Here is a 23339-nt window from a genome sequence, read left to right on the forward strand (position 1 = left end):
ATGGCTGCATAATATTCCATTGTGTATATATACCACATAGAGGATGGAATCTTAATGGTGGCATTGGTTTGGGTTTGGGGCTGATTTTTTGGTGGGAAAGGGATGGGTGCTGAAGCCCAGGTGGGGCAGTCCTTGCTCCGGGCATGGGTCCTGCCCTCTCGGCCATGCCTCCCGCCCCTTCTACCTCACTCCTCCCCCTGGCCTCCCCCATTGCCCCGGGTGTTATATGTCAGGGCTTCTCAGCAATTATTCTAATTACTACTAGTACTGCTGCCGCCCTGCTGAGAGGGGTCAGATACTTGGGGGACAAAATGAAAAAAAAGCAACGTGGGACTCTCTTCATAGCCATTGTCAGGCTTGCCCCAGGGAGCAGCGCTAATCTCTACTCCGTGAAAGGCGCTCTGACTGATCACCTTCTATGGAAAGAATGGAGCCGTTCTTTGCCAAGAAAGAAGGCCCTGATGGAGCCATCACAGAGACTTCTAGTCTTTGATATGACGCATATCCTCCGCTAGCTAAAACCAAGAGTCAATAGGATGGCTAATCCCTCCACGATGAAGAGACACCGTGTAAGCAGAAACAGAAATAAAGGTGAGAACCAGTCGGGTTTGGGGTGAGGGGCCTTCCAAAGGACACACCAGACGAGGAAGGTACACACAAGCATCGGACTGTCCTTAAGCTCAACTCCTGCCTCTCCCAGGTGGCCTCCCGCATCACGGAGCCCCGACTTACGGCAGAAGTCATAGGTCCGCCAGGGGCCCACCTCCACATCAGCGTTCTTGCAAGCGCTTGCATACCGTGCCACGGAGTCACAGAGTTCCGACTCATTACCCCCGCTCTGGCACAGGCGGAAGAGGCAGGTGCGGTAGTAGGCGGTGACATTGACCACCCCGTGGCACTCAAGGAAGGAGCTGTTGGAGGGGTCATTGATGATGCCACACCTGGAGCGGCTCCGATAAAATTTGAGCAGCTCCGAGTCATTGTTGCAAGCCTTCAGCAGGTCCCCACACTCCCCGTTGCAGATCTCCTCGAAGGTTGTCCAGCTTTCCAGGAACACCGCCAGGTTGTCCGTGCACTTGCCATTGGGGAGACAGAACTCATCGCTGACGTTTGCATTAAAGAAGCCACACAGCCCGCCCGTGCAATTGAAATAAACGGTGGAGAGCCGGACGTACAGCAGACTGATGTCCAAGTATTGGATGGTCACAACACCCCTGGACTCGACCGTCGTGCTGTTTTTGTTTCGATAGATTTCCAGCTTCCCCGAAGGATGGAAAAAAGGTAATTCCACTTCCTGACCATTCAGCTGAAAAACCAAATCACTATCATCAATTCCAGATGCACACAGTGTACCCACAATTTCCTAGGTTCTGAAATAAAGACATGGTTCTGCCCCGTGACTCTCCCTTTGAGAAATGTGAAGAATCCGGCGGGCTATGGAAACCACACAGACATACACAAACTGTTTCCGCATGGGCATCTCTTGTTTCTTTCTTTCTCAGCTCCTCTGATTCAACACACTTGCTGTTTATTAGCGTATACATAAGACCCTAAGGTAGCCCCAAAAAAGAGTGAAATGTGAGCAGAAGTTGTCTTGACATATATGTGGCTTCTTCCTTCTGCCTGACAGCTCCTTTCACTGATGGCACCCTTCCTTCCCCACATTTCTGGCTCCTTCCTTTCCTTCAAGTTTGACTGTTCCTGTGCCCCAGCCCCTTGGGAGCATAGAGTTTCTATCTAATTATCTAGTTGTCCACCCACCTATCTCTACTTTTTACTATTCTTTGAATAAATTAATCTCTGCCAGTGTGTCGATGGGAATGAAAACAGCCTCTTCAGTCCTTGGACATGTGTTTTCTGATCTCCTAGCACAGGACTGCATTGACTTCTGTTTTCTAAATTTGACTTCCTGTGATACTACCAAATACGTGTTGGGCTGGGAGTGGGGAGATCTGCCCTCCCATCATGCCAGCTCCATCACCACTTAGCTGTGAGGTCCCCCATCCCTCACTGAGCCCTTTGGGATCTTCATGCACAAACAAATAGTGGCACTAGATGATTCCTAATGATCCTTCTAGAACGAATGATCTGGATGCCCAATGATGAATATTTTAGACCAGGTCAGAGGGGCAGGAGGTGGCCCTGTGGGTACTGTCTGCATTACCCCACATGGGTTCCCATCTATAGGTAGGCGAGTCAGTATAGTACAGGGTAAAGAGCACAGACTTTGAAGCCAGCCTGCCTGGGCTCAAATGCCACTTTATGGCTGTGTGTCTCTGAGGAAGTTATGTAACCTCTCTGTGCCTCAGTTTTCTCATAGGTAAAATGTAAATGAGGATGAAAACATACCCCTCACCGGATTCGGTGTGACCCTGCTTAGAATAGTGCATGGCACATAGTAAGTGTCCGGTAAGCATCGGCTGTGACAGAGAAAGCCAGTCCTGCTACAGCTATCCCTAATTTGCGGGATTCCAGCCTCACTCCGTTTCACCCCCCTGAGAGACTGATTTGGTGCTGAACGTTCGGAAATGCCCCCACTTCAGGGTCATTGCCTTCCTGGAATCCACTCGTGGTCAGAGGCAGAAGGGCACGCCTGAAGACTACGGCTCCTTCACTTGGCGAGACTCATCAGAAAAGCCGCAAGGGCATCAGGAGTCTTACCTTGACTTCCGAAGCCCCGACTCCTCCTATCTTGACCTCCTGGTCGGCCACTAGGATGCGAAGTCCTCGCAGCCACGCGGGCCCTGCGTCGGGCTTCTTCTTGCTGATGTCGATTTCCAGGTAGTCGGGCCGCTCGGGGCAGGTCTTGAGGAGGGTGTAGGAGAACTCGGCGGGGAAAGCGTAGGTGGCGCCATCGAAGGTGTGCAGCACCTGGTTCTGGCTGAGCAGGCACACGGTCTCGCGCTTGGGAAAGCAGCCCTGGTAGCCGTCCTCCACGGCACACACCTCCCCGCCCCGGCAGGTCTTGTTGAAGCAGTAGACGTCCCCACCCTCCTCACAAAGGCACTGCACCGTGCAGTTGGCCGTGGCCCAGAAGAACTCCCCCATGGTGTAGTAGTGGCCATCGAAGTCACAACCACACTTGTGCAGTGGGACGCACTGGCTGGTGCTGAGCACAAAGCCCTCGTTACACTCGCAGCCCTCCGTGCACGGCGTGGTGCAGCTCTGGGAGGCCGTCAGGTCAGCGCAGGTGTCCGGGCAGCTGCTGGTACACACGGAATAGTGGCTGAAGCTCGGGCACTGCACCATGGACACTGACGTGGGGGAGAGGAGAGAGCGGGACAACAGGTGAGTGCCCCAGGTGCTAGCCACAGGGATCCAGCACCCATAGGGAATGGCGGGAAGGGCGCTCCTTCTGGACCGCTTAGCTCCTAGAATGAGGGCGCAGCGGCCACTCATCAGGGAAGAGACTTGAGCTGGTGTCTGTAGAAACAAGCTCCACTGCGTTGTGATAGCCACTGGGAAACGCGATTGTGAACTTGACTCTCATTTGATCACCCTGGCTGAATTAAACTTCAGGTTGCTATCCTAACTAGACAGATTGTTCAACACTGATTTATTATTGGATGATCTACAACCAGCAAGATGCTCTAAGATCTTCGATTGATGGACATATAAGTTGATCTGATCTTAAACAGCATGGCCCACTCTTAGAAGGAAATAAATCCAACTTGCTGGACAAATGAAAAATGTAACCGTGGGGGGAGCCACTTGAAAACGTGAAATTTCTAACAGGGAGGTGCTCGAAATACCTAAGTGACGAAAGAAGACTGTGAGAATGAATACTCTGGGATCTTAAAAATAAGACAGAACCTTGGTTATCTGAAAAGAATGTGTGTGCCTGTTCCTCCAGGAGACTGGGTTGGAACTAAATGCCTCCTCAAGGCCCTTCTTGCCTCAGAAGCCTCTGGTTCTTATTTTAAGAACATCTGAGTCTACATAAATGTTTGAGCCTGGTTGAATCCAAGAGTCAGGGGCTCAAGGGACTGGTAAACTAGCTGTCTGAATCTACTAGAATTCCTCCCACTAACATGAGAGAGGGGTGGGGAATGTGAAAGACAGGAAAATAGTACCACCAGGGGAAAAAGTAGCTATTATGGGTGATTTAATTAGGCAAAGTGGATGCTCTTAGATTATACAAGGATCTTAGATTATACCAAAAAAGCCATCTTCAATCTCAAATTGAGTCAGGATTTGGATGTTCCAGGCATAATAGAGGTTGGTCAATCACACAACCAAGCAACAAGAAAACAGTCTCTTCATGGTTTGATCAATTCTCAAAGAACTGAATCTGATACATGATGATTTTGTGAATCCAACCTACACTGATAGGAAAAAAAAATCTCCCTTTAGCCTTGGAACTGAAAGAAACTTTGAAACCTTCTTATCTGCATAGGAATCTAAAATGCATGGATATAATGTTCTGGGTACTCTTGTGGAGAAAACCAAGGGCCAGGAAAAAAAAAAGACCCACAGAATTCCAAGAAGCTGTTGTTTTGTTTGCTTATTTTAAAAATTTATATAAACAGGATAAGAGAGTTTAAGTGGGATAGAAAGAGAAAACAAGACAACTAAATGGTACAAAATGTTTAATGTAAAAGGTAATTCAAAAGAAACTGAATTTCCCCACACTGTTGGGGCTTTTCCTAACCACTTAGCATTTCAGATAAAGGGCTTTCTTTCCTGATGTTCTTTGCTCCCTGCCGCAGCCCTTTCCCCACCAACACCAGTGGGTCAGAGGAAGGCTACGGAGCCAGAGACACAGAATCTAGAGGGATGGAAGGTGGAGAAGAAAGAACCACAGGACAAATGCTGTTGGTTCCATTTGGGAGGTGAGTTATTTCCCCCAAAGCTGCTTTTGATTACTCAGAGCAGTGACTGTGTTTATTCAATGGCCACAAAGATCACCGCCTCCACCTCTGAAAACCCCACCATCTTGCCTAAGTCTGGAATAGCCATCCCTGGGACCAGACCTTCCTGTGGCCAAGCATTTCCTGCCACGTGTTCCGTGTTTCTGGACCACTGAAGCTCATCAATGGCTTCTCATTTTCTGACTATGGTATTGGGTGGGTGGGCATTGACCGTTCCTAATGTCTGGCTATATTCAGCTCACCCTCACTCTTGGGCAATTGGTCTCAACAAGGAGATTTTTGATGGAGCCCAGAAACCCCCTCCCCAGCCTCCTTGCACCAGCGCAGCCTTCCATTTGGGCAGGATGCCAGCTTACCACACCCCGTCTGGACTCGCCAGTCTCCGATTGGAATGCCCAGGGCTTGGCACACGAGCGCGTAGGCTTGGATGGCCTGACAGAGGAGCGTCCCGTTGTCCCTCACACTGCACAGGTCGTACACACAGCTGTGCACAAAGGCCGTGGGGTCCACGACAGTGCCGCACTCCCACAGGGGGCCGTCCGTCCTGTTGAGGAAGCCACAGTAGTCGGGGCCAAAGAGGAGAGCTTCGGTGGCCGCGTCACACACGGTGCAGTTGTCCACACAGCCCGCATCACACTTCCAGTCAGCGTGGTAGACCCGCCAGCTCTCTCCGAGGTCCAGGACGGACATGGCCGGCCTGCCGTCCGGGCGGAGGAAGTCGTCCAGGGGGTTTTTATTGTAGTTCCCACAGAGGCCGCACGTGGAGTTTATATAGGAGCCTGGGATGGAAATGGAGGCGTAGTGCTGGCCGTCAAACGTCACTAAGAGCCCAAAATCCGTTTCCACGGCAGTAGACATGCCACTCTGGTAGATTTTCACCGCCCCCAAGTCTAACGTGACCGGCAAGGAAGTCACTAGGTCATTAACCTGCCAACAACAGTAATGGTAAAAGGCAGGTGAGCAGGTGCCAGGGCAGTGGGTCCGGCTGAGGTCAGGAAAGGGAGGCAAAGCAAGTCAGTGCTCCGGAGACAATGCCCCCCCCCACACACAAACTGCTGGGGCTCCAGTAAGCTTGCCTTCCATGAAGCCCGAGGCCTGGGGGAGCCCACAGAAGCAGGGTGGCGTGGACCAGCGGAGCACAGTGCAGGCTACGGAGGAAGACATGCATGGCCACTACCACTCGAGACTCCTCCGGGGACCAGGTGGCTGTCAACCCTTCCTGGCTGGCTCTAGGGCTAGCTTCAAAGCTTTTCACGAGAGACTAGTTAGCCTGTCTTTCCTTTCCTCTAAATTCATTCCCTTAAGTCTCAGCTGAAGTCACATATTTCCCATGACCTAGTCACTGCCTAGAGCCCTCCTTGACCCTTCCACCCAGCTGAAATGTGTACCGTAAACTGATCCCCACACTTTAGCTTGGAAGCTGCCCTGGTATTATTCTCTGAGTGTTTCACTCTGTTACCTCCTGATGCCAGGGCTATGTCATATAATCATTCCCAACAACCAACAAATTTAAACGCCTACTGGGTACCAAGCATTATGTGAGGTGCTGAGAAATAAAGAACAAAGAATATAGTTGTCCCTGCCCCTCATGGAGGTCTCAGTCTACTGAGGAAGAGAGACACAAATAGGTATTTATACTGTTTTAAATATGCATTAATGGATCATGCAATGGGAGAACAGTAAATGAATCCTATATCCAGCCTCAGGGAGTCCTACAACTTTTTGGAGGCAGTTAAGCTTGCCCTGGGTCTTTAAGGATGAAGAGAAGTGGCCAAAGGAAGGGGGGAGGGCAGGGAATTCCAGGACAAGAGAATAAAGGCAGGGGTTTAGAAACAGCTACATGAGCATGGGGACATTCATCAGGGTGTTACTGGATGGCAGGGGGGGAGGGGTGGCCAGAGATGAAGCTAGAGACACGGGCAAGGTCCATGGTCCATTCATTCAATAAACGGCGATTCAGGCCTTTCTGTGTGTCAAGCACCGTTCAGAGAGTTGGGGATTAGCAATGAGTGAGACGGACACAAATCTCTGCCCCACAGAATGTATATTTTGGTTGAGGAGGCCAACGACAAACAAACAAAATAAATAAAATAGATGCTAGGGAAGTGCTAGGAAAGAGGGTTTTTAACTTGAAAGAGGATGGTCAGAGAAGGGGATGTTTGAGATAAGGAAGCAAGCCACACTGTTATCCTGGGTGAGAGTGGATGCCACGGAGGTGACAGCCAAGCCCTAAGGTGGAGTGTGCCTGGGTGCTCCCGGGACCTCAAGGGCTGGCATGGCTGGAGCAGAGACAGCAAGGAGAGGGCGGTGGTAGGTTATGCCAGAGAGATAAGAGCAGCCAGAACAGGGAGACCTTTGTCGGCCATTGAAAGGACTTTGGCCTTGACTCTGAGCAAGATGGGGAGCCAAGAGGGTGTCCAGAGCAAAAGACTGACATGATCTGACTTCCATTTTAAAAGAATTCCTCTGGCCTCCGTGTTGGGAATAGACCTTGGAGGGCCCTTTAAGCCATGTTTTAAAACAAAACAAACTCCACAAAAACAAAAACAGAACAACTTGGATTTCTATTCTGCAGACAAGGCCCCCAAAATGTTTTAAGTAAGGGAATGACAGAGTCAGATTTGCATGTCAGAAAGCCCACTCTGACCAGCATGTAAAGATGAGAAGCAGAGAAAACAGACAGGGAGCAGATGCCAAAGTCCAGGGGAATGGAGCATGAGGGCCTAAGCTATGTACTGACATTCAAGGGTGGGACGAGCTCATGGAGTCCACTCGGCAGGACATGCGGGTTTTTTGCAGTGGGGAGAAAGAAGTGGGGGAAACAGTTGAGAGTGAGTCCCACGTGTGTGGATCATGTGAGTAGATGGCTTGGGAAGCCTCCAGCAGAGAGAGCTCACTTTCTTCTTTTTTTACACTTTGCCATGCCTAGCACCCATAGATATCACGTCTGTGTCTGGGATGGGATGGTTAGCCCAGCTCAGTCCTCGGTGGGACAGCCTGTAAGTGCACTGAACCCATACTGATTTTAGGCACCCAGGAAGGTCAAGGGTCTTCACGGCCTCCATTGTGCTACTCTCTGAGTTTTCTAGGAAGTGAGGCAGTAGCCTGTCCAAACATCACTCCAAAATTTACCGTGGTAGATGCCATGTGCAATTGCCTATCTCTAGAGATGAGTAGGACTAAATGGGGGAGGGGACAAAAAAGTAGGCTTGGGAAATAAGCCACCCTACAGAGAGCTACAAGTAGAAAGAAAAACTTGGGGATTGATTGATCCATCCTTGTCTTCTAGGTAGCAGGTTAGCCCACACAGGCGGGAAAAGCCATACTATGAGGAAGGTCCGCTTGCAAGAGCACTGGATGACTTTTACGTGCTGTCCATGCTGAGATGGAAATGAAGTCTTCCTCAAGGTTGGTATAATTGTAAGTTCCAAATATGCCTGTTGCCAAGCGCCCTCCTCCACTTTCACTCAAGCTTCTGCTAACAAAGGGCAGTCTTCCGTGTCTCGAAATAGGAGCCATGGGGTGGACCGTCTCCGGATATTCCAACGGTCCCCTCCTCCACCCGGTTTCTCTGCATCAGATCTAGACTGACTTAAGCCCTAGGCTGACCACAGGCACCACCTGGCCCAGTTTTTACCTTCCTTCCTGGTATGTGTTCATTGCACTCCCGTTCACTCCCACACGAAACGTGTCTCAGTTTAAACCACAGATTAGAGAGTCACTGTGTTTGTCCCCCACAGTGCTCAGAGGAGGTGGTCCTGGGTGATTTCTTATTTCGTTCCTCCAGTCCCATGTCTCAACTCTCGACTAGCCAGCAGGAGATGAACCTCACCTCTTCGCCTCTCTTCTTCTCCCCGTATTCAAGTCATTTCCTCTTTGACAGGATGTGGGTAGGGGGGAGATTAGGAGAGAGAAGGAGAATTGTGGAAGCCTAAGCTCTCGGAACTCAAAGGGATTTTGGTGGTGATGGCAAATGTGGGAAGCGCCATGCATAAAGCGCCTACTGTGTGCTAGGCTTTGTACTAGATATCACACATGTGGCTGTTCCTTTTCATCCTCGTGACAAACTTAGAAGGACCTTAGCATCTTCCCCTTTTGCAGATGTGAAAATTGAGGTTCAAGGCTTGAAGACTGGTAGGTGACAGGGCCTGACTCTCAGCAGCTGGGTTCCAAAGCTACTGCTCTCTGCTGCCTCGGTCCCAGTGATGGGTAGAGGTAGCCAAGCCCAAATATAGCCCTAGATCCCTGCCTCCTAGACACTATTACCCCATTTTACAGATGAAGAAAATGAAGCTCAAAGCACGCTCAGCCGACGGGGGCGGCACAGACGCCGAGCAGATCTGACCCCAGGGTCTGAGTTCTTCATCACTACCTGCTATTAGGCCTCGATGGTCTTTTCACTGCAGCACCCTAAACTACTTGGGTTTATTTTGGGGAGAAATAGGAAAACTGAGCAGTACTAGCTAGAAGGAGACATTTATTATATACGGATTTTAGCTGGCTGGCTGTAGCCCCCATTAGCATATACAATCCTAAACTGCTTATTTTGTTATTTGAGAACAATCCAAAGAGGGGAAATCCATAGACAGAAACCAGTCCCCAGCATATGGAGAAAGGTGATCTGTACTTTGCAAGAACAGATCTTGCTGGCCATTCCCGGCCAGGCCAAGCATGTCTGCAGAAGTCAGCTGCCTCACAGACATTTCCTTCTTGCTTCCCATCCCTCTCCCTGCCTGTCCCCACTTCACCCTGGGTGGGGGCTCCGCCGGCCACACAGCCACCCTCCCAGCAGAGCAGGTGTATCCAGAGACACTTGGAAGCCATTTGGCAAGAGGAAAAGGAAGCCATTGTTAGCTCTCAGTTGCAGTCACATAACCTTTTCTTTCTGAAACATTTACATTCACATCCACATCTCCCTATCGCTACAGAAAATTGAGGAATCCATGCCCTATGCTTGGACGACGGAGAAGAGCCACACAAAATTAGCAGAGCTGCTGGGCCTGAAAGAGATGACAGTGTCCCTTTCCTTCTGAAAAAAGAGGCTGACTGTGAGTGAAAAAGAATTTTAATCAAAATGGAAAATAGAAATAAAGCATAAAGCTTTCTTCCTCACCTACGGATATTGTACACATCATCCCCAGAATTCAGGCGAGCAGGGGCATGCTGGAGAACGTTTTTCTAGCTTGAAATCCTCTACAAGGATAAGTATCGAGCTCAACAGCATGATAGAAATTTAAAAGGGAGAAACTCCACACTTCTGTACCCAAAGTCTTACCTTGATTTGATATGCAGAGCTGCCTCCAGAGAGACTAACTAAATAACAGGCAAACTGGGATTGCAGCCACAGTAAAAGCTCACTTTTCTAATTATGACCATGATAAGTGGTACAGCCCTACGATGGGCAGAGCTGGGAAAAGTGGAATTGGTTCTTTGGTCCTGCCTTTTGTTGGACATGCTGTGTTAATTAAAACTACAACCCATTTTAAAAAAAAGAAAGAAATCCTTGCATTGGCTTCGGTTCTGGTTTGTAATCTCCATAATGACCTCCATGCATGGAGATAAGGACTGCACGGGGTTGAAGCCATCAACCCCGCGTGGTCTCGGTTATTATCGCTGGAATAAATACATGGTTGCAACAAGGTTGGCATGAAGATTATGAAAATTGGGGCCTCCACAAATTGAGTAGTTGCTAGCGGCTTTTTGCTCTCCCTCCTTTATGGATGCCCCTGCTTGAAATCCAGGTGGACAGTGACAGGGATCATTTGCATATGCTAAACAGACCTGCAGAGAGCCACCTTCTTCGCTCTTCTTCCAGGCAAGAGTGGGGATCCCATGAGAGGGTGTTTGGACAAAGCTTTCACCGAACCTCCCCCACCCCCGCCTCACTAAAGAGTTCACCAAGCCCACTCGCAGTGCCTGCACGTGCCTTTGGAAACACCGATCAATTTGGAGCTTTCTCTAACAAGGAAGAAGCAGCTCTTGGGCAAACAGGATGGGGGATGGGTGAGGATTGTTAATGACAGGCTGTACTGAGTTATTAGTGTGTACTCTATGTTTGCACCATCTCCTGGGCATGACCCTGTGGCTACCACTATTGCAAGCCAGGTCCATGAGACACCGAGCTTACCTCTCTTCCCAGTTACTTCTGAGCTTGGACATGTGTGTGTCTATGTGTGAGAGTATGTGTGTGTGTGTGTGTGCATGTGTGTCTGTGTATACCCATGTTTATGAGGTAACTAGGAATGTAAATGTACTTTAAGTTATAGAGCAGATAGGCATATCAAGGAGAGAGCTTAGGTTGGCTCTTGTACAAATAAAATTTAGCCTCGTAAAAAAGTTTTACAAGATATTTGCAAGGAAAGAAGAGCCATGCATCTCTTCGGTATAAACATCACACAGCAGAACCAGCAGATCTGAGAAAGTCTTCCCCGGGCTGAAGAATCTCCAGCTTCTCCATCTTTCCAGGAGGGATAGAGAGGGTCTCACCTTGACTTTTCCGAAGCTTCCTTTGGGGATGAGAATCTTGTAGCCATTGACCTCCACGGAGAGCTCCTTCACCCAGGAGACAGCTGAGCCCCCGCGGTGTTCGTTCTTGGCCTCCACGCTGAAGAAGGGGAGGCTGGAAGTCTGCAAACACTGTCGGGCCAACAGGTAGGCACAGGAGCCTTGGAAGTGGAAGAGGAAGCCATCAAAAGTGTGGTAGTGTGGCTCCCCGAACACCACGCATGTGCTGGTCTCCATAGGGTTGCAGTAGAAGAATTTGCCTTTGGGTTCGCACACTTCGTAGGGGCTGCAGGAGGCCTCCTGGCAGTAGATCTCATTGTTGAAATCCAGGCAGCGACACTTGATGGTACAGTTCAGGTCATCCCAAAATACCTCCCCTCTCCGAAGGAACTGTCCTGGGGAAGAATGACATTAAAGCCAACAAACTGAGCACTCACCCTCTGTGCCAGGCATGGGGCTGAGGCTTTCCCTGCATCATACCATGTAATCCACACAAGAACCCTCTTTGGCAGGTGTTATCGACCTCGCTTGACAGAAAAGGGAACTGAGGCTTCAGAGCACTCAGCCACTCAGGGGTGAAGCCAGGTTCCAGACCGAGGCCGTGGGCATCCAGTCTACCTCGTGGCATCATTATCTCCACGGCTGGTGAGCACATGCTCGTTGAAGGAAGGACATGTCGCCTTAGTCCATGGCAAAGGCTACGACCCACAGGGGTCATATCCTTCCCTTCAGGAATAAGAGGAAGGGTATTCCAGAAACAGACCCAGTTTACCCTGGTAACTTAGCAACACAGTTGCTTCATGTGCTAATTTGTTGACTCCTTCACTCACCCACTCACTCAGCAAACATTTGTTGGGGGCCCTGTATGTACCAGAAGAGATCAATAAGCATGAATCAGGAGTCAGCCACACAAGTTTAAGTCCCAGGCTCCCTGGGAGGATTCTGAAAAGGGCTGAACTCTGACTTCAAGGGCTCGTAAATCCTGCAGACACTGCTTAGGCAGAACCTGCATTATACAAGTTGTCTTCTCTCTCACCCCAGGCCTTGTCCAAATCTAGTACTTCTCTGTCTTTATCCATGGGGGAGAACTTCTCGACAGAATCCAGGTCAGGAGGAGAATGGAGTGGGGGTGGGGAGGGGTGTGCTGATTAGAAATTATTTACTACTATGTATTTGGTAGACAATCAGTCTTTAAAACCATTTCCCTAAATAAATGATTTCCCCCCACCGAAAACTTCAAACTTTGCCAGTTGTTAATATCAGCCCTCAATGGAAATAGAAGCGTCTCTGGGCTGGGACCTGTGATCTTGTCCTTGGTTGGGTGTCAGAGCCAAGAGACCTGGAAAGTGGTCATAGCTGTGCAATCAGCTTCCAAGTCTACTGGCTAGCTTCCATCTGCCTCAGGTTTCCAACCTGTAAAATGTGGGCAGTGCTATTTGCTCGTCCCTGTCCCATGGGGAACAGTGAGACTCTCACAAGCGGGCACATGTGGAGAGAGGGAGAAGCATTTGTAAATCGATACCTGAAAAGGGACATATCAAAGACACAGCATTAAGAAACATAAATAATGTCATATGCCAGGAGTTCATGGTAGCTTGAAACTGTAGTTTGGAAAGATGTCTCGCATTCTGTTACAAAACTGAATACTTAGTGAAGAGCATGGGCTGCAAGATTAACCCAAGCAGAAGGCATGGCTGCCTCGGGAACAGTCCATTCGGTGTCTGTGTAACAGCAACAATGATGTTTCATACCTGTTGAGAATAGAGCCCAAATATGGGATAATAGATTTATTCACATTCCCAGCAGGTCATATGCATCAGCCCTGAAGGCGGGCGCTGAAGCTCAGTGCTCTTTGGCACTGGTCCAGGCTGCAAGCATTTAGACAGCCTCCACTAAGTATGGTTTCCAGCCTCTGTTTTTTCAGGCTTCCAATAAATGAGAGGAAAATGCCTTTGAACAGAGGAGGTTCGGACCAAAAGGTAGACTCGCTGAGATAATTTTGTTTGCAAAATGATGATATAATAAACCAGCTCGATGCAAATTTCCCCCGGCTATCACCCAGGCCAAACCCAATTCTCATTAGATTGATATATGTACAGTGGCGCATAAAAATGCACAGCTGTCTGTAGAAGGATATTGAATTTGTCCTGTATGTGAAACCCAAACCCATAATGCAGGGGGGGAAAGAATGAAGTCAAGGTGGAGACATCGTCCGTGGCTGGCATCTGACCAGCTCTACAGCTCTGCAAGCCGATGTTTTCCATTATCACGGCATTTCATTCCCAGGACTCGGGCGCGAGGCTGTCACCGGGCACTTAGGTTGCATGACCGTGGCCAGGCAGCTCCGTGAGGCCTGGACACAGGGGCGGAGGCGCTGGGTAGATCCCTAGTCCAGGCCATAAAGGGGAGAGAGATAATGTGGTATTGGTTTGGCATCTCTCGCAGACCTTAAGGGAAGCTGTCTTGCACTTTGTAAGGGAGGAGGGTACCATCTCTGAAAGACGGATGAACTTTAGAGCTAGGTTCTTTCCCACCCAGCTCCAAAACATTTATTTGCTATGCGGAACATGGAGGACTTCACAGAGTCCACAGAGACAAGGATGCCCAGGCAGGGACATCTGTACAGATGACCTTTCATTAGAGCAAAAGTCCACAGGTTTAGTAAGCCTGACCGCAATGCAGCGAATGGGGCCAAGGGCGTGGGCATTTCAGGCCCGGGGAACGTGGTTTTTCTTTATATTACACTGACTGAAGCCGAGTCAAAAGAGAAACCTGAGGCCTCCCAGAGCTGCTAAGACACGCGGGTCCCCAGACCATGCTTTCTATCGGAGGGGACAAGAGATCACCTAAAATCTGCATCCCAACCCAAAACTTTCTTAAACATCTGCAAACATTGTCTCCAGGGTCTTCCTCTGTGCTTCCGCAGCCCCCTCCCAATGCACCCATCACAGTATGTCCTATATTGTGTCATCCTTGTTCCCGTGGCTGTCTTCTCTACCAGCCGTGTTGTGGGAGTCAGAGTGCCTTCATCTCCAACACCTAGTGGAGTGGCCAGCACCTTTTTGGGGCTTTCAAATGTTCTTTGGAAAGAAGCAATGGCTGGCTGGCTAAACGGATAGATGAGTAGACGGTTGGGTAGATGGGCAGAGAGCTAGATGGATGATTTCCTACTTCTAGTTGCTGTAGCCTCCACTCCAGAAATACCAACAGAAACACGGTTTCCTGAACACTTTCCGACACGTGAGCCAGCAGGAGCCTCTAAGCCAGGATGTTCTTGGGAGAGTCCTGGGCTGTTTTGCACATGCAAAGAGGTTTTGATAGTTCAGAGAAGGCCCCAAACTTTGGATGTCAATGTAAAGAAAACTGAGGGAGGCTCTTACTACCTCTTGATCACACAGACCTGACACCAGCTTTGATTGTCCCCCAATTCCTGCCTGTTTTGCTGCTACAGAGAGGAGTTGAGGAGAAGCCACCCTAAAGAGGATGACATTCTCTCCCCTTGCTTTCTAATCATACTAGGAAGTGCTGATTTGCTCTCGTGGAGACTTGGCAACGCTCCAAGCTCGCCCACTCCTGCGGATCTACAAAGTGCAGATGGCAGAGCAGGAGTAAAGAGGGGAAGAAAAATGGAAAGGGGAGGGGAGAAATGGCAACAACAATAACAACAAAAATAATGTTAAACGGGAGGGCTCCCTTCTGTCCCTCTGGCTGAGCAATCACTCGAGAGCCATGTCCACGTTGGAGTTATTTCAGAGACTACAGAAACCACTGTGGAGCAAATGCAGGGTTTCAGCTTCCGATGTGATGAATGTGCATGCTAAAATTACCTTGATCTCCATTACCCAGCTGAGAGATGTCAAAAGAGGAAGGCATCGGGAATGAGCCCGCCCCCGTGGCTTAAAAGCCTGCCTGTCAATCTACACTAAGCAAACCCCACTTTGCCATGGAGAAGAGGAAAATCCTTTACCTCTGGAGGTGCAGCCATTGGCTGGGTCAATTTCCTTCCCATCAACTTTAAATGCCCAGCGGCCTGGAACGTTGACGTTCGTGGTCTCTTGGATATTCACGATATCAGGGGTTCTTGACCCTGGGAGGCTGAAGAAATTGGTGAGGTTTCCACCATTAAATCCTGCCTAGAGCACAAAAGGAAGACGAGACCTGAACACAAACACCACCCTTGTTGGTTAACTGGCCCCAGCACCTTATTTGCAGCAGCCGGCACACTGAAATCAGGAGACCCCTTCTCCTGGAGTCCCCGGGGCCACCATTCCAGGTAAGAAAGGCTTGCCTCACTCATGCCACACCCCGATGAAGATATCAAAGATGGGCAAGATTAGCCTCTTGCTCCACCTGCAAAATCAGACACATTTCTCTAGTTAAGAGCTAGAGAAGCTTGGGAGGATTCCCTCCAGGAGGCCGAGCAACATAAGCAGAGAGCAGTGCTTAAGAAAACGTGATGGAGATGAAATGGAGAGCCACCTACCTGTGCCATCACTCCCCCAAGGCCGGTCAGGGGGTCGCCGCCACTCGCCGTCCCAGTGGTCCAGCTGATTTCATAATAATTGAAGAGCGTGAATGTATAGGATCCATCGGACACCAGGACAGCCTGGAAAGTGTTCACCTACGGGATGGATGAGAATGGACGGTCTCATGACTTCCCTCCCTAGAAGGTCCTCTCCCCAGCCCCCTCTCTCCTGCACCCTCCCTACCCCCAGGCAGCTCAGAGCTTCTCCAATGCCAGCCCTCATACTCTGCCTCCCCTCTGAATTTGTTCTCACCCCCACTGGGGAAAGCAACACATGTGGGAGCGTGCACCTGAAAGAGAAATTGCCTGAGAAGAACCCAGAGGCTGACTCAGCGCCCCTCTTACCAGCTCTGATTGGAACCAGACAGCAAAGTCGGAGGCCCGGCTCAGCTTGTGATAATGCATGAGCACCTATAGATGGCAGCATGAGAATAAACTATAGGAAGTGGTCCAGGCCGGGGAAGGGCTGCGCAAGCACCTGTTCCCAGAGCAGGGTGGGTGGGGCGTAGGGAGATGGGGAGGGGAGCCACCAAATGCTCCTCAGTGTGACTAAGGCCAAGGTCTGCACTGTGTGTTCCCTCGCTTCCTAGAAGACGCCACAAATCCTGGTGAGAGGTCTTCCGTTTTTAAAGTGGAAGTTGGAAAATGATTTTTAAAAAGCACTTTGTGGGAAAAAATTGGTCTTCTAATTGAGCATTTATGTATCACTTCGTATCTGCCAAATTCTCAACACCCGTCTGTACCTCAGATCAAGGATAAGGTGGGCAATTTTCCCATCCGAGAGCTTAAAAACTGAGGGCTAAGGGAAATGAATTGCTGGAAATTTCACAAGGACCCAGTAACAGAAAATGGGATTCGAGCTGGAGCCCCTAGTCTGTCTCTTCGTGTGTTGTCATTACGCGCTGTCTTCATTTTAACCTTCTTAGGATAGAAACGTTTTACAAATCCAAACAGGCCTTGCACAGTTTCCAGAAACAAGCTATAGCAAACTCTGTCCTTTACTATTTCCCTTTGTTAACCCCTACCCCTTGACACAGGTTTTCAGGCAACGTAAATAAAAGTAGAGTTAAAGGAGAGGCTGCTTTGACCTTTTCCATTCAAGCCTTGTACTTTTCCCAGCTGCCTGATACCATGCTGGTTAACATCCAGTCAGACACAGAGGAAGACCCAAATCCTTATCCTGTGTAATCAGACTGGGGTAGAGGATCTTGGAAGCCCCAGATCTCCCATCCTAGACAGTCCCAGGGAGGGAGACGAGGTGCAAGGGAAGAAAAGCCTTTTTTATAAATGAGAGCTCTTTTCTCAGGCTTTGTTCTGGCCACAGCCGATGGCGTTTATGATAGAGTCCTGGAGGTATATGCTTCCATTCTTTGGCCCAGCTCAACAAAAGAGTTAAGTGGGGCGCAGAGATGCACAAACAGTCAGCTCAAGATTGCTCTAAGATCACCGCAGGGTCAGGTTCTGGAGTCAGGCATCAAGTCAAGGTCACACAAGGTCTAAAGTGCAACCCTCCTCCAGACCAGGATTCTCCTTCAGGAAGTAAATCCCTTCTCCTAAAATAAAATTGGAAAGATCTCTGGACCAAGTGGATCTTGAGAACAACCCAGAAGTCACCTCAAAACCAACCAACCACCCTAAGAATACTACAAGGGATGGCTCACCCGCACGCACCTTCTGGCTTGCTCTCACATAACCTACACATACGTATCTCTTCAAAATTTGCTCTAAGACTCCTCCAGATCCATTTTTGGACAGAAGGGAGGGGGGTGCGATGGGGTAACCGGGTGATGGGTACTAAGGAGGGCACGTGTGGTGATGAGCACTGGGTGTTATACGCAACTAATGAATCGCTGAACACTACATCAAAAGCTAATGATGTACTATATGTTGGCTAACTGAACATAATAAAAAATAAATTAATTAATTAAAAAAAAAGAAACTATGTTTTCAATTTTTGAAAAGCCCCTTTATACTTTAGAGGACTTTCAGTGATGCCTGGAGGAGCCAGGTCAGGAATTGGGAGTTAAAAGATGTTAGTTTGAACCTTGCTTGGCCTCCTGTGAGGTTCAAATCTCTTTGCTTGTCCCTTGGGCGAGTCACTTAACTTCTTAGGCCTATTCCCTCACCTTTCAGGCAGAGAGAGTTCCATTTACTACACAACATATTGTGGGATGATACACATAAATAGCTTATCACTGTAAGCCCTCCATAAATATTAGTTTTCCTTCCTTAAAGTAAACGTGTCCCCTTCCCTCTCTCTCGTTATTGGGCTTCCATGGCACCCTCCGCCTCTAAGAGACTTCTCATGCCAAGTGCTTAGTTGGCCTGATGATGTGTGTTCCTACAGAGGAGGGGAGTTCTGGGGTGATGGGAGATGGGAGACGAGTCAATTTCAAAGATCAGGATGGATGGACACGTACCATCTTTTCTCCGAGGAGCCCAAAGCACTTAGATGCTACCTCATTCATCCTCATTGAAAGAGTTCTTACCTAGCCCAGAAATTTACTCCAAAGTATAAAGCAGAAAGTATCTAAATTATCTTGCCATTTTTATGGCCAACGGAAGTTTTTTTGAAAAAATGGTGGTCAGCATTTGATGGGCACTTCTCTTTTTTTTCCACCCACTGACACTAGAATTTATCGATCACTGGCATTCTGCATTTTAACGTTGTAAGGTATGAGGTTTAAAAGACATAAAACATCACCCGAGGAGTCGTTAGCAATCCATAACATGACAGAGGGAAATGTATGCTTCTTGAGAGGTTATTTCCAGCCAATGCATCCACTGTTTAAACTTGTGTCTTTCTGTTCTCCAGAACCTCTTAGCGATAAAATGCACCTTCATGCTCTGGTCAGAAGGTGCTAAAACACATCGTGCTCACCAAGGGGCAGCCAGGGATGGCTGGCCCTGCGCTTGTCCACCTCTGTCTCTATCTCAGGAGTTTCAATTCCATCCCTAAACAAATGACTCATTGCCAAGGAAATTGGAAAACAGATGGAATTGGAAATAATGCTAAGAAAGCAGAGGGCAGATTTTTGAGTGTCTTTGCTTACTGGAAATTATACAGTTGGAGACATGTCTACGACTTCAAATATCTCCACTGCCAAAGTCACCCAAATGAACCACAGGCTTTCGTGAAAACCATGTTCTGTCCGTTTATGTAGAAAGTTGATTATCTCTATGATAATGCCAGTGATAATCTTTCTTATTTGACTTTTATTTGACTGCTCATTTGGGATTTCAGAGCAGATGTTGAAACTTTATTCATGAAACGCTTTAACTGCCCACTTCAATTAGCATCAAATATGAATAATTCCAGACCTGGTCACAATAAAAAAAAAAGGTCATAACATAATAAAATGAGCCAGGTCATTTGTACCCAAATCCAGCCCTCTATTTCCTTCTTCCTACCAGGCTTTGTGAAAAAAGGGGAAAAAAAAGTGGGGGAGGGAGAAGGAAATTAACCGATGGAGAGAAGCATTTGTGCCTCTGGCAAGAATAAAGGACCTTTGGGTTCCTGATGCGTCCCTGATCATGTGGCCTGGATGAGGTCGCAGGGCCTCAATCACTCTCCTGCAAAATAGGAATGCTACCTACTGCAAGAAAATTGTGGAGGGGCTCTTTGTAGACATTCATAATGATGAGTGATTGGGATGACATGTCTGAGATATCACAGCTGACTGGCCTGGTTAGGTATGATAGCTCCCTCTGTTTCCTGGAAAGTGGATGGCAAGACTCATTAGTTTAACTCAAGAAACTGACAGTCCTCCGCTCTCACAATTAGACTGCGTCACAGTAGTGAGGATGGACAAGAATTAGATGTCAGGATATGAAGCAGAAAACAGAAAATGTGAATTATTACAGGTGTGGTGCTGCTCCCTCCATAAAACGTAACTTCCTCCCATGTCACAATGAAAACCCAAGTGGCAGAGAAGGTTGCCATGTCTTTGAAGTACTTCCGGATGTCCTTGGTGGCTCTTTTCAAGATGACAGTGTCCATGGTCTCTCTGTAATAGATCTCGCCTCGAATTCCGTTGTGAACATCGGCCCAAAAGGGAGCAATGAAGGCCCTCCCATCCGTCAGGGGAAAGGATTCTGGCGTGAACTGGCTCACTAGCACATTGAAGGAAACTACTCCATTGTTATTAACCTGTGAAAATAAGACAGGTTTGGCACAGTGCATCTGAAAATGTGACAACTTCAGAGTCACAAACCAAGACAGGCGTTCACCTAATCATATGAATGAAAACAATTTTTAGGTGACCGAATTAGAACCCCCAAGCACCAGTTTCCATCGCTCAACTAGGAGGTTCATTTACTTCCAGACAACTCATTGGTTTTCTTTCACTTTCAATTTGTGGTCAGTTTCATTTCTTATTAATAATCAGTCTCATTTTCATGTTCTTTATCCTATCTCTATTTACACTAATCAAATGTGTGTGTGTGTGTGTGTGTGTGTGTTGGGCCAGGCAGGAGGTAATGTAGACCATAAAAAAGATCCAGCATCACAGATGCAAGATAGATAGAAAAACAGAAAAAACCCATGGAAGCAAAAAGTTTAATTAAAAAATTGTCGAACTGTATATTAGACCTTGATTCCTAGTATATGACAAAAGAAGAATGTCAGTAAAAGATAAATCAAACACTCCATTATCGAACTCAGATCTCAGGATCAACCATGTCCTGCTCTGGATGAGGCATTTAAAGGACTTCTATTGATTTGATTGACGTCACAACCACCCTGTACCCAGAACAAGGATGAGGTTACAACCTACAGATGCCCAATTCTATTAAAGCTCTTGCAGTGTGATTCCTTCTTTGTATAATCTCTGCATAAAAATGGAGACATGAAATCTTTACATTGTATATATAAATGACTATCCTATGGTGATTTCTTCATGATTTGCAAAAGACTTAGTAAGCTTATTAAATGACTAAACCTACTGCAAATCACAGCCAATATGCATACTCCATTGACACAGACCTGTACACAATTCAGCCTCTGCCTGTGTCTGCAGCTCCACGAGATTGATTTAACCCTGTAGCTTGTATGGCTTCAACAGCAGAAATGTCTGGGATGGGGACACTTGCAATTCCTGGATACAGAAAACCTGGAGATCACTTTCCTATACATTTCAGTTGTTTGGTATGTTCCTATTAATTAGTAATATAATGGACATTAACAGTGACCCAGATCCCAGAGGGAAGCTATCAGCACCTGGGCCAAAGGTCCATCAACCTGTTTTGGAAGCAAGGGTATGGGGTTTGGAAAGGAAGCTGGAGACCCAGCTGCGAGGATGTTAAGAATCTATCGTCTGCAAGAGATAGCGAACAACCCAGAGGTTTGAAAAAGATTGCACTAGTCAAAGAACTGGAAACCCTGGGAACAATTTGCCCTTAAATAAGTCTGCTCCAAATTAAGGACCCTCCTTTTGCAAGGGCAATAATTGTTCAGACTCCATAGTACGACAGAGGAGAGAGAGGAGCTCAATGAAATACGTATCTTCTAGAGGGCTGGGAGACTAAGGCTTCCAGAATGAGGTCCTGTCCACCTCCCTCATCTCCAAAGTCAGCTCCACACATTCTGAAACTTACCATCAGCTATTATAGAACAAGGAGGCTCTGCTGTAAGTGGAACCCAAAAGGCATTTTGGGATGCCAGAGCAATGTGTTTGCCAGGGAGGAGCAGCTATCTTTAAAACACAGACTAGCAGAGGGAGTTGGTATTGACTCTGGTGTATTTTGCTTATATTCCATAGTTAAGGTCAGGGGTTCTCAAACTTTTGTGGGCATCAGAATCACCTGGAGGGCTCATGAAAACCCAGATGACTGGGCTCCCTTCCCAGTTTCTGATTCAGCAGGTTGCAGGTAGGCCCCGAGAAGCGGCATTTCTAACAGGCACCGAGGCAATGTGGTTCAAGGACCACTGGTTAGGTAATGGACAAGGGAATTATTTTCTGATGGGAATCAGTCCCGAGCTATACAACAAAGTTTGGGGAATATAGAGGTCCCAGATGCAGCGATGGCCAGAGACAGAGGCGTGGGAATTTCAGCTCTTCCTTCAAGGCAAGATGCAGAATAGAATAGGGTGTGATAGAATGGACATAGGGCTCGCCCCATGCTTTAAAGCCCAAGATAAAGACAGGTTCAGTTGCTCTGAACCTTCTCAATGTGCAACAGTCTCACAAGCAACAAACTCAAGGATCCGAAGAAAAATAGCCTGAGAATACAGGTGCCCAGGAGGGCTCTGACAGCAAACAGTACCATTTCTTCATGCAGGTTTGACGATGGGACCCCGTGGCATATCTCAGACCCAACAAGGATGGCCCATTCTGCGAACAATTTATATATAATAGTTGATTACCCCTCTACTATGCTCTGGCTCTGTTCCAAATTGGTAGGAAGCCTAAGAACAACAGATGCCTAAACTTTTCACACCCCCAGAAGGGAAAGAAAAATGATATTGCTCCTATTGTAGTTCAGTGTATCTTTTTATCTTGTTGAGTAGCAGAAATAATGTTCATGGCATTGGGGCCTCTGCTTCACTTCTGTGTTTAATCACCCACAAAATCAATTTATTGCCCTGTATACTCCTCTACTATGAACATTAGCCATTAAATATACCTTTGACTTTCTTAATCATAAAACCTATCAGCTCATGGAATCTCAGAACTTGTCGTTCTGGCTGCCAATAAATCTTCCATTCCCGGAGTCCTGGATGAAGGTATTTAAAATGTTTTCCTTAATGACAAACAAAGGGGAGAGCCAGAGAGCCACAGCTGGCCTGCCCCTCCACTTACATAGACGGTGCGGTAAGGAACGCCAAAGAAGAAAATGGGGGTGGCCAACTTAATCTCAGATGAGCTTCCGTCGTCTACTTTAGGGGTTTTGGTGTCATTTTGCCAGAATGGATACATGAGCTCCCCGGGCTGAGCTGTCAAGAGAGACGGTGGTTAGATAGATGGCAGAGCCGTCTTCTGCTTGGCAAACTACTTCCCTCCCACCCGCTAAAGCCAGCTTCTTTCAGTAAGTCTTACAAACAAAATGCAGTTCAGACTGCCTTTTCATTTATCCTAACCCTAAGCTGTACACAATGCATTATCTTCTGCCTCTGGAAAGGGGAGAATGGGAGCGATGCCATTTCTCCTTAGGAGAAATCACTTCAGGCTTCATTGCTATGCTTCCATACATTCTGGAGAGAGCAATGGTTAAAACTGGCTGGAAGGTTGTGAAATCACCCCAGCCTGGAGCTCTCAGAACCCTGAGAGCCGGCCTCTCGGTCTGGCATGGTGTAGGACAGCTTCATCTCCCACCACAAGGCAGGTTGAGAGAAGGTGGCCCTGTGGCTATGAACCTCCCTGCTGGCTCCAGCATTCTACTATCGTGTCTTTTCCTGAAAGGAGTCCCCTCCCTCCTGCTACACAGTAGGGGAAGATACC

At 48.0% G+C, this 23339-nt stretch overlaps 1 protein-coding gene across 1 annotated transcript in view; it reads right to left on the reverse strand.

The window, feature by feature from the left end:
* Positions 1–23339, reverse strand: part of TECTA (tectorin alpha) — a 64469-nt gene that overhangs the window by 38378 nt on the left and 2752 nt on the right. The window contains exons 2-9 of the mRNA XM_006734324.3: positions 22701–22834; positions 19763–20050; positions 15859–15996; positions 15343–15508; positions 11358–11770; positions 5228–5798; positions 2662–3254; positions 733–1306 (exon numbers count right to left, since the gene is read on the reverse strand). Coding sequence (XP_006734387.2) covers positions 733–1306; positions 2662–3254; positions 5228–5798; positions 11358–11770; positions 15343–15508; positions 15859–15996; positions 19763–20050; positions 22701–22834 — 2877 coding nt within the window. The remainder of the gene's footprint in view (positions 1–732; positions 1307–2661; positions 3255–5227; positions 5799–11357; positions 11771–15342; positions 15509–15858; positions 15997–19762; positions 20051–22700; positions 22835–23339) is intronic.

This window comes from Leptonychotes weddellii, chromosome 11 (assembly GCF_054177405.1).
Source record: "Leptonychotes weddellii isolate Sample4059 chromosome 11, ASM5417740v2, whole genome shotgun sequence".
NCBI lineage: Eukaryota > Metazoa > Chordata > Mammalia > Carnivora > Phocidae > Leptonychotes > Leptonychotes weddellii.